Here is a 12500-nt window from a genome sequence, read left to right on the forward strand (position 1 = left end):
CGACATGTGAATTTTATTTGACCTTCGAGCTCGCATCTATGACGTTATATGCGAGCTCCTACGTCTCTGCGTAGGTGTGTGTGAGAGAGAGAGAGAGAGAAAGAGAGAGAAAAGTAAGCGAGTGAAGGGGATGAGTGAGAGAGAGAGAGAGAGAGAGAGAGAGAGAGAGAATCGTCTCTTTTTTACCAAAGGACCGTCAGGACGAGTCGTTCAAAAATTGGTGACGTCAAAAGTTACTAGATAGACGACGACAGGGATTAGTAATATATCTAGTTGACTTGAAAGATGAAATTATTCTTTCTTCGTTTTTCTTTTGTTCTTTTTCCTTTTTTTTCTTTTTTGTTCGAAAAAGGCTCTTTTTTTTTTTTTTTTTTTTACACAAATACAACAGCGAGTGAGTGAAATTATGATGTGTGTCGAATGGAAAAGAGAAAATAAATTAACAAACGAAAAGAATAAAAATAAAAATGTATACGTTATGATATATTGTATAATCGGAGAGAAAGAGTAGTATCGATAATTTTTTCATTTAATTAATCGGTCAGTAAATATTTCATACAAATATTTATATATCGAAGATTTTGATTTATATTATTCTCGTGTTATTATAAAATGAAAAATAAAAATCAAATAATAATAACAATAACCATAACAATAACGGGTAATAATATTAATAATAATAATGATATTAATAATAATAATAATAATAATAATAATAATAATAATAATCATAATAATAATAATAATAATATCGTTTTTTAATATAATAATCGGAAATTAATCGCCTGATAAAGAAATTTCCTAGAGATATTTATTATCAAGATATTCGTTTATTTCAGATTATTAATTTCAGATTACTAATAATAATATGTATATAAAAAAAAAAAAAAGAAAAAAAAAAATAAAAAATAAAAAAATAATAATATAATCGATATAACATTTAATTTAAATAAAATAATACTTTGTTCTTCTTTTTCTTTGTTTTTTTTTTTTCTCATCTTATTTTTTTCTTTTTTTTGTTCTTTTTTTTTCTTTCTTCTCAGTAAATATTCTTAGTAAAAACTAAATGACAAAATGGATAAATAAATATAATATCTATCATTATGATTTTAACTTCAAAATCAACTTAATCAAACATTATTTTATTATTCTAAATGAATTTTAAACAAACTAGATGCATAAATAAAATTAAATAAAATTAAATAAAATTAAATAAAAAAAAAGATAAAAAGAATCTCAACAACAACAACAACAAAATATATATATATATATATATATATATATATATATACATGGATTAATCGATAATTTTCTATTCGTTTTATTTTTTTGCTTTGTTTTCTCAGAAGTTGTTATCCGTTAAAAAAGAAAAAACGCAAAAAAAAAAAAAGAAAAAAAAGAAAAAAAATCAAATGTAATAAAATAAAAAGCAATATTCGTACGAACGTACGAAAAAAAGAAAGGAAAAGAAAAAAAAGAAATTAAATAAAAATAAAATAGATATGAATATTAGTTGAAGATAGAAGATCGGCATTATTGTTGCAAGTATAAAAATCGGTTTTGGATTTTCCTAGGCTTTGGGAATCGAGACACGGGCTTTTTTTTTTTTTTTTTAAAAGACGAATGGTCAACTTTATCTTCCGCGGTTTTATTCTCCCTTTCTTCTGGTGATGTACGTACGGGACCGATTCTCGTCGTACTTTTTCGAGAAGAATCGTCAGCATTCTTTCTCTTTTCTACTTTCATCTCTTTCTCTGTCTCTCTTTCTCTTTTTATCGATATCCTTTTGCTCCAATCTCGTGTGTCAGACCGTAAGAATCGTCTCTCTCTCTTTCTCTCTCTTTCTCTCTCTCCCCTTCTCTTTCTTTTTCTGTCTTTTTCTCTCTTGCGTGAAGAGATATCCCATTCACGATATAAGCTTTCAGCCATTCGAACGAAAACACATCGATGGTCTTTCCTCGAAGATTTACATTGGATTCTAAAGCGATATATATATATATATATCTGTGATTGGTCGAAGAAGAAAATGATCGTTTCGACGAAGAAAAAAAAAAAAAAAAAAAAAGAAAAAAAAAGGAAGAGAATAAAAAAGAGTATCTAAAACACTAATTTCATTAAAAATAGAATTTTTAACTCTGTTTGTTCGTTCGTTCGTTTGTTTTCCTTTTTCTTTTCCTTTCCTTTTTTCATTGGCAACAAAACTTGTACCATGATGGTCCATGAACGGCCATTTTGAGAAATGCATAACACAATAAGATTTTATTGATCTTAACGCATGATCGAGGAAAAACAAAAAGTGGAGTGTGATCGTCTGAAATAAATAAAAAAAAAAAAAAAAAAAAAAAAAAAGAAAAAAAAATGGAGAAAAAAGAATCGTCCATTTTAAATCTTTCTTTTCCTTATTGTTGCAGTAGTAATTTTCTCTCTCTCTCTCTCTCTCTCTCTCTCTCTCTCTCCCTCTCACTCTCTATCTCTCTCTATCTATCTCAGTTTACTTGCTTGTTTGTATGCTTATTTGTTTATTTGTTAGTTTGTTCGTTTGTTTGTATGTTTGTATGTTTGTTTCTGTTTCTGTTTCGTTCGAAACTAGACTCCCGCCATGATGGTCCGAACGGCCATATTTGTTAAATACAATTACATACATACACCTTAACGACACGATATAACAACTTCCAATGTGGATTATAAAAATATTAAATCTTTCCTTAATATCTATACGTAATATATCTTGACTAGATTTATATAAATCTATTGATATGTTCCTTCTATTTTTCTTACTTACTTAAATTAATTTACTTTACTTACTTACTTAATCATTTACTTACTTACTTATTTACTTTTTCTCACCTTCTCCCCTATTCACCTCCCCCATTAATCACCTCTTCTTTCTCTTCCTCCATTTCCTCCTCCTCCTCCTCCTCCTCCTCCTTGTCCTACACACTATCATCTTCTTCGTCTCTTTTTATTTTTTCTCTTCAATTTATTTATTTTCTCTTTCTTTCCCTTCGTGTCAATTCTATTTCTTTTTTTTTCTTTTTTCACCCCCGACCACCACCTCCGCTGCTCTACATCCTTATCTCGTCGTACTTCCCATTCGTCGTTTCCTTATACGAAACTCTCACGGATCAATGTGATCCATGGGTTGGGGGCGATGGTGGTGGTGGGAGGGGGGGGGAAGTGGGAGAGATAGAAGGAGGAGGAGCAGATATGCGCATATGAATGTGTGTGTGTTTGTGTGTGTGTGTGTGAGTAGACGTGATGTAGTATCTTTTCTATATAAACGTCGTATCTATTTGTGTATGTATATTTTTTTTTCCGTTTATATTATTCCCCCACCCCCCACCACTACCACCATTCATTCCTTCCAACAACCCACAATCGCCACCTAACAACCAACTTCGTACATTTAATTCTTCTTTTTTTCTTTTCTTTTTTCCACGACCCAATTGCGTTCTCACTTTCCTTCTTCAACGGCTCCTACTACACTACTGGCATCGCCATCCCCTTCTTCTATCATCAACCCTCTTCTTTACTATATATATATATATAGATTTTATTTTTTCTTCTTCTTATTTATTCTCGATTAATCTTCACTCTAACACCCTATCCCCCATTCTAACCCCCTACCCTCCTCACGTATCTCTATTTTATTTTGGCCGGCGTTACTGATACTTCGTGTATGTGTATGTATACGTTACATACACACATATATATATATATATATATGTGTGTGTTTGTGTATAACTATGTATTTGATGTGAACTTTATTCTGAACTTTGTAATAATGTGTCTTGTTATTTTTAGTCTCTTCACTCTTCTTTTTCTTTTGCTTTTTCTGTTTCCTGTTTTCTTTTCTTTTCATTTTCTTTTTTCTTTCATTCCTTCCTTCCTTCCTTCCCTCCTTATTTCTTTCTTTCTTTCTTTTCTCTCTCTCTCTCTCTCTCTCTCTCTCTCTCTCTTTTTTCCTTTTTCCTCCTTTTAAATACACATTTACTTTCCTTATTCCTTTCTAACCCATTCTCGTTAATGGGGCAGTCACGTGAGAAGAAAACGAGTAGTAAAACAGAGAGCATATCGATCGGATATCGTTGCTTCTGTTGCATGAGAGGTACAAAAAAAAATCGATCGAGCCGAAGCAACGCGACGCAACAGTTTTATATTATGTATTTATGTATACATATATGTATGTATTTATGTATGTATGCACGTATGTATTTATATATGCACGTATGTATGTATGTATGCACGTATGTATTAATATATGCACGTATGTATGTATGTATGTTGTATGTATAGCGTTCGCCATATTGTGCTCGATTCAGAGTATACACCATATACGTATAAATATATATATATATATATATATATATGTGTGTGTGTGTGTGTGTGTGTGTGTATATATATGCGAGGAGAAAAGAAAGGGTGCGGAAAATATGGAAGAAGACATTATTGTGTTGTGTTAAACTGGTGAAAATAAGCTTTCGTAATTCCATGTACACCGTATATATATCTACGAGTTATTTTTTTTCTGATAAAAAAAAAAAAAAAAAAAAAAAAAAAAAAAAAAAAGAAAGAAAAAAAGAATAGAAACATTTCTTAAAAATAGAAAAAATTCTGATCAACGAACAAAATTTTTTCTTTTTCCTTTACTTTTTCTTTCTTCCTTTATACTACGAGAGAAAGATTAGAAATAAAATTTGGAAATTAGATAATTAGATTTGGGACAATGACAAAGCTTACGTTGGTTTTACCTTTTTTTTTTTTTTTGTTTTTTTTTTTGTTTTTTTTTTTTTTTTTTTTTTTAAACGAGAGAGAAAAATCAAAAAATGAAGAAAGAGAAAAAAAAAGAAAGGAAAACGAAAGAAAAGAAAAGGATATAGAAATGTTTATTGGAATTAATTGTTCTCAATAGAAATTATTTTATGCATTTACGTAGACGATTTAACGAAACTGAGAGAAAATCTTGTTTGCTTTCTCATTGCTATTCGTTCATGTTGAAAGTCAAAGAGTCAGAGAGAGAGAGAGAGAGAGAGAGAGAGAGAGAGCAAGAGAGAGAGAAAGAAAGAGGATTTGTCGAGATTCACTGATAATAATGGCGGCAGTGCAAAGATGGCTGCCATTTATCCAGCATTCTCCATCTCCGTCTCCAACTCCATCTCTATATCTATATATATCTCTATCTCTAACTCTGTCTCTGTCTCTTTCTGCTTTTCCTAGATCAGTTTCCCAGATTAGTTAAATCGCATATCCTCGATTTAACGGCGCGTGTTCTACAGCTTTTAACAAGTTTCTCAAACGAGCCACTCACAATTTTAATCCTCAATCGTTTTCTAACTAAATATATATATATATATATATATATATATATATATATATGTATATATATACACATATATATATATATATATATAATTTTTCTTCTTTTCTGTTTTTTTTTCTTCTTTTTTTTTCCAATTGCAGCAATCCCCTATTCGTAATTTGTTTCTTTTCTTTTTTTCTTTTACCAATAATTATAATCATTCCCAATTGAAAAATTTTGCGAAAATGTAATGCATTAACAGAGTAATACGATTTCAATTAAATTAAATTCATTTAAGTGTTAATTCTTGAAACGATCGTGAAAAGATGTAAGGTTGTGATAAAGAAGAATTGGTATGCGTATTGAGGGGGATGGGGTGATGGTAATGTAGAAAAATTATATGAAATCTTTGAATCGAGCACGAAATCGTGACGAACACTTTCAATCCTTCAATATTAATCGTATTTATATACGCTCGGTTGGAGAAGTGTAAAGGAGAGAAAAAAAAAAAGAAAAGAAAAAAAAGATGAAAAATTAAAATAAAAATATCGAAGGATCATCGTAGGAAGTACATTAGCACCGTATTGTTTCTTTTTTTTCTTTTTTTTTTTTTTTTTCTTTTCTTTTTGATACCACCAATGTCAAAGTATGATGGAAGTATTTAATCCTGACCCCAACGTTCGTTCTTGATTAAAAATCACGTTTCTCTCTTTCTCTTTCACTCTATATCTCTATCTTTCTCTCTCTCTCTCTCTCCCACTTTTTCTTCGATCTTTTTTGTTTTTCCTATTTTTCTTTTCTTTTTTTCTTTTTCTTGAATTAATCAATGAAAAATAGTCCACTACGTCATGTGTGGCCTGAATGATGGTTAAGATGGACGTCGTTATGGCGTCCGAATCATATGGTTTGTTTGGTCACGTGACGTGTCGTCCATCTTGTCGGAATCTTCTTGTACAACATAACCATGTATGTTAATTAATTAGTTTGGCTAGTTTTTTTTTTTAGAATGAAATCATTGCGATTCATTATTTTTCCTTCTTTTTTCAAATTATCAATCAAAAAAACAAAAAAAAAAAAAAAAAGGAAAGAAAAAGAATCTCATTTTGTCAACGTGACGATCAGATACGCCGCACATTAGAATTATGTCTTTGGATGAATGTGAAAATGGCGAACGCCGTTCTGGTTCGTGGGATCGGAATAAAAGTCACGTGGCTCTATAGATTGGTCACGTGAATACGGTCACGTGATGTCGTCCATCTTCGAATCGGAGATTCCTCTCTTTTCTTTTTTTTTTTTTTCTCTCGAAACTTATCACGTACTCTCGTTTACGATCGACGAGATCGTTCGATAACTATCGTCACACGATAAGTATTATTTATCTACAGCGTTCGTTTTTTTTTTCCTCGCCAGCGAGAAATTACATCTTTTGAATCGATCGATGAACGCTTTATAATTTTGCCATACAAATAATACATACCTATGACGATGTTCTTTCTTTTACGATTTTAACAATTTTAAACCTCCGACAAGACGAATTGACTTTTGTTTCATTGATCTTTTATAAAACGACTTATAGAGAACATGATAACGGATATACGATATATATATATATATATATATATATATATATATATATACATATATACCGTGATTAAATTATCGCAATTAGACGATAGCGTTCAATTAAACATGAAAAGAAAGAAGAAAAAAAGAAGAAAAAGAGAGAGAGATAGAGAGAGAGAGAGAGAGAGAGAGAGAGAGAGAGAGAGAGAGAGAGAACACGTTGTAAATAATCAAAGAACGAACATCAAATCGAAAATATCTACGATGGCTATTCCTCGGGCCAGCCGAGATCTTCGCCAACGAGTTCGTAAAAGCGTTGATTATGTTCGTTGAAGAACCTTCTAAGTTTGGTGACAACAACCGGACTGACTCTTGGATGTCTACGACCTTTGCTCTCTCTCAAACATTTTTCCGACGTTTCGTTTCTTAGACAATAGAAGCCCTTAGTGTGATTGAAGTAAAAATTGTGCCTACCTATTCTCGGCTCTAAACCTAGAAAATTCTCGATCCTTCTCAATTGCGGAACTGGATCTTCGATCAATTGATCACCGTTCACAACCAATATTTGTTCTCTTGTAAATACCTCTAACCAACGGTGCATATAAGTGTGATAGAGCGAAATGGCGACTGGCCTGTAGGATTCGTTGATGGTACCATCAGGACGTATCACCAATTCCTCGAAGGTACGGGTTGCCTGAACTTGTTGGGATAGTTGATTGTTGATAAAGTTGTTACGTGACGACGAGGTGCCATTGCTGTTGATGTTGTTATTGTTGTTATTGTTGTTATTGTTATTATTATTATTATTGTTGTTATTGCTGTTGCTAATCAAGGTCGAAGCAGTAGCAGCATGGATACGTAATTGAGTGTAATCCGATATGGCTCTGGTAACGGGTTCTCTCACGATCAATAATAACTTTACGCTGGCGTTCATGGCTCGTATTCTCTCTGGTACCTAGAAACAGAATAGATGAAAGGGGAAAGAAGAAGAAGAAGAAGAAGAAAAAGAAAAAGAAGAAGAAGGAGGAGGAGAAGAAGAAGAAGTTTTAACCAAAAGCTGATAAAGCAAGAGGAAAATACAACGATGTTACTAGTGAACTATTAATCCCTTTGGGACGTAAAAGGGTCGTACCAAGAGAGACATTGTATTTGAACGAATATAGATATACTACATATATACTTATATACTTATATATATATGTGTGTGTGTGAATTTTCGTTTTTTTTTTATTTTGTTTAATACTTCTGGATTTGAATTAGAAAATTTCTATCTTTTTTTTCTGTTTTTTTTTTTTTTAATTTTATTTAAGATTAACCTTGAAATAAACAAAAAACATATATATATATATATATATATATATATATATATTCCATTCCGAATTACAAAGAAAAAGGAAAAAAAAAAAGATAAAACAAGAGCAAATGAAGTATCCTCGGTGATAAGTTTTGATAAGAAAACATAAAATGTAAAAAGAAAAAAGAAAATGTCTTTCGTAATGATAAAAAAAAAAAAAAAAAAAAAAAAAAAAAAAGAAGAAAACATTAACGGGAAATTCTTACCTCAGGCGTAACGAAATAACTTGGGCTCTTCTCGATGGTAATTTGACCTTTAAAGGAATAGGGCATTTTCCTACGATACCATTCGAGTCCCTTCCCGTAATTATCGTCACGATCAAAGAAATGTACCTCGCCGGATGCCTTTTGTATTTGTGGATGAAGGTAAAGCATCTCTAACAACGCCCTCGTTCCACATTTCCTCACGCCAATAATGATAGCTTGTGGTAAATGACGGCTCGTACGCGGATAATGGACCTTACTGGAGAACAAAAGTGGTGGGGTTGCACGAACCTGGGATACCAATTCAACCGCACGTCCTTCTACTGCCGAGGCTGCGTGTAAACTGTAAACTGCGCTGTCATAAAGTACGTGGAATGTTAGGAAGAGGGACAATAGGGCGACCGAGAGAAATGCCGCGGCCATCTTTGGCCTTGAAATACCGACAACTAATATGCAATCCGACGTGTCGCCCTCGGCCGGCCTCATGGCGGAGCGGGGCATCCACCTGTAACAAATAATGTAAGTAATATTAATTATTCGTATATATATATATATATATATATATGTTATTATACGTAAAATTAATTCGTATCTAATATTACATGTTTCATTATTATAATTTTATATTAATAATAATTATAATTATTTATGATTTTATTAGAAATTTGTACATTGACATATTTTTACATATATATAAAATAATATGTACATATGTATATTATTTTATTACTTTTTTCTTCAATTAAAATTTTTATATGTTATTTTTATATGTGTATACACACACACAAACACACACACAACATACGTATGGTAGACATTTTTTTTTCTTAATCTTTCCTTTTCTTTTTGCAAAAATAATTACAAATTTTTATATTAGAATTTAGAATTATTATATATGTCTGAGAAATTAAATCATCAAAATGAATGATAATTAAAAATACATATATATATATATATATATATATATATATATATATATATATACATTCAAATTTAGAGGAAGTTAAGAAATTAGAGATAAAAATAATTAAATATAATTAATATCAATATTTCAAAATAATTACAAATTGTATATTAAGATTTAGATTGTGGTGGTAATAATAATGGAGTGTAATTATTTTGAATGATATAATAATAATAATAATAATTATGATAATAATAATATATAATAAGATAATCTTAGGTGCATAGATTTCGAGATAGGTAGAGATAATTGTTTTAGCTAAACCAAGACACATGTTCAATGATAAGCATTAAAGCGTGACACAGAGTACGCTCTAATAGGTTGATGCGAACATTGTGGTTACACTTACTATTCACTAGCATAGTCCCTAGCTCGTTAGTATCGCGTGTAAGCAGAATTATATCGTATCCATCCGTTTGCGAATGTAACTCCGACGAGTGTTACACATAAGTATATATATATATATATATATATATATATATATATATATATACATATATATAATCATGTAAGTATTTATATATGTATCTATGTATACATTAACATATGTACGTATGTATGTATTTATGTGGAAAATGAATACGACTGAAAGCACATTGAAATTGCACGACACGCTAATCGTATGCCACTTTAAATACATAAGAGAGTTCAAGGGGATGTTGTTGTTTGGGGTGGGTTTGTAGAGGAAAAAAAAAAAAAGAAGAAGAAAAAAAAGACAAGGAAAAGAAAAAGAGGAAGTAGAGAAGAAAAGTAAAATAAGCAAAGAAAAAGAGCGAGAGAGAGAAAAAAAAAGGGAAAAGAAGGGAAACAAACGATAATTTGTAAAGTGGAAAATGGATGGACGTGAAGGTGTCGGTAACGTGTCTTTAAAAGTCACTGCATTATCGACCGAGATATAAACGATTTATCTTTACGAAACGATAAATCAAGTACTTAACACATCAAGAGTACCCGCATGATATCTTCACAGAGAAAGAAAGAGAGAGGGAGAGAGGAGAGAGGGATGGTGTTCACTGGCATGAGATTTTCTAAATACGCAATTGTACTATTAAAAAAAAAAAGGAAGTTATATTATGCGATAAAGATTTAACGGTTATAAATCATTTATCACGATTATTATTTACAATTCTATCAGATATATAATTATTATAAGATTATTTGAAAAAAATTATTTATTTTGTTATCGTAATTATTATTATAGATATCTTAATAAGTAATGTCAATCTATTAAATTCAATATAGCGGATCCAAGAATGATCTATCGTTAATTTTTTAATGTACATGTATATTATTAAATTAAATTTAAAAATAACGCAATCAAGAAAGATCAATCGTTAATTTTTATTGCTATTAATATTATCAATTTATATTTCAATATTATAATAAATACTTAATAGATATGTTATTAAATATTTAAAAATGATCTTATCAAATAATTAACCATTGTCAATCTTTTCTTTATTTACGTTAATTATTAATATTCTAAGTATTATATGAATACTCATATATGTAATATATAAATCAATTAAAAATACAAAATGGCAAAGCTGATAAACCAACGCGAAGGATTTTATTATAATGTTTTCAGATGATAAATAAGATTATTCGTAAAAGATATAAGGACGGGGAACGTTTGTGTTTTGGTGGTTTAAAAAAAAAAAAATTGATACCTTTTTGGGTATTAAAGTAAAAAAGAAAAAAAAGAGAGAAGAAAAGAAAAAGAGAAGAAAGAGAAAAAGAAAAGGCGAGAAAGAAGATACTTCAGGGTGATCGAATTTTATTAGAATCAATGATTTTCGATTAAGAAGAGTAGCTCGAGTCCGACATGGAGACCGAGCACGATCCGTAAAGAATCACATTTTGGATAACATATTTCCTGATGAGAGGAGCCAATTTATTCGTGATAAGATAAACGATCGTCTTACGATCATGAGATTATCGTCGACAGATTATTTCCGTTAGAACGGCCATCTTCCTCCGACTTCTCTCTCTCTCTCTCTCTCTCCCTCTCTTTAGTTATATACACTATCCTCCATTTTGTCGATCTTTACTCACCACGAAGAAGCTAACTTCACGTTTTATAACTCAAAAATAATAAAAAGAAAATTGGACGCTTCAATAATAATAATAATAATAATAATAATATTAATGATAATAAAGGATTAATAATATAAAAATTTGCTTCTTTGTTGATCAAAAAAAGAAAAAAAAAAAAGTCTTCTCGTTTTTTTTTTTATTTTTTTTTTTTTTTTTTTTTTTTTTTTTTTTTTTTTTTTTTTTTTTTTTTTATTTTAAAAGAACAAATACGGTTTGACGTTAAATCTTATTAATATTTATTACTCTATTATTATTTATTTTTTTCTTTTTTCTTTGTTATTTTTTTCAAGACATTTCACACTAATTTATTTTCTCGTATTTACTTTCTTCTTTTTATTATTCTTTACGTAGATCGTAAAAACTACAAGGACGGCTCGTTAAAACTGCGTGACATAATTACGACATCAGTAAAGTTTCGAAAAAGTCTAATTGATTTTTCTAATCATCCGATTAGTTTTCCCGTCGAATTTATTTCTACGAATAAATAGAAAATAAATTTATATGTACAATATAGAATAATATATATAAATATATATATATATATATATATATAAAGAAAAAAAAATTTTTTTGAATAATCGTCTTTTCAATTTCTTCTATACATTTCTTTCCTTTTTTTTTTATTTTTATTTTTTTCTTACTTTCTCTCTTTCTTTTTGTCTTACTTTTTTTTTTCCTCTCACTTTCTCTGTTAGTTATTACCCCACAATTACTCCTTCATTAAAGTCACCAAACGTTCTTCTTACATACGAATACATATAAGCATATATACACATATTATATCCGGTACATAATGTAGTTCATACATTAACAATCACTGTTTTTTTATTTTTTCTTTCTTTTTTTTTTTTTCTCTTTTTTTTTTTTTAACAAGTTTAATAATAAACTAGGTAAGATCGATAAGAACAAAATGGTAATTAGAAAGATAGAGCCAGGCAAATAGGCAAATCGCCACGTGAGAATTACTAGTTAACACGTCGTAACCCTGTCGATGAAAGTGAAACGTATTTATTTTTATAT

At 29.8% G+C, this 12500-nt stretch overlaps 1 protein-coding gene and 1 long non-coding RNA gene across 5 annotated transcripts in view; both read right to left on the reverse strand.

Moving 5' to 3' along the window:
* Positions 1 to 1513: 1513 nt before the first annotated feature.
* LOC124952759 lies at positions 1514 to 5410 on the reverse strand. Its single transcript, XR_007101987.1, has 2 exons — positions 3707 to 5410; positions 1514 to 2004 (listed from the first exon to the last, which is right to left on the reverse strand). It is a non-coding gene; the product is annotated as an uncharacterized LOC124952759 (long non-coding RNA).
* Positions 5411 to 5415: 5 nt separating this feature from the next.
* LOC124952758 (heparan sulfate glucosamine 3-O-sulfotransferase 5-like) overlaps positions 5416 to 12500 on the reverse strand; it is a 71462-nt gene continuing 64377 nt past the window's right edge. For all 4 annotated transcript variants that reach the window (XM_047503089.1, XM_047503088.1, XM_047503086.1 and 1 more), the window contains 2 exons: positions 8423 to 8924; positions 5416 to 7817 (listed from right to left, as the gene is read on the reverse strand). In XM_047503089.1, coding sequence (XP_047359045.1) covers positions 7131 to 7817; positions 8423 to 8924 — 1189 coding nt within the window. In that variant the 3' untranslated portion in view covers positions 5416 to 7130. The remainder of the gene's footprint in view (positions 7818 to 8422; positions 8925 to 12500) is intronic.

Source organism: Vespa velutina, chromosome 11 (assembly GCF_912470025.1).
Source record: "Vespa velutina chromosome 11, iVesVel2.1, whole genome shotgun sequence".
Lineage (NCBI taxonomy): Eukaryota > Metazoa > Arthropoda > Insecta > Hymenoptera > Vespidae > Vespa > Vespa velutina.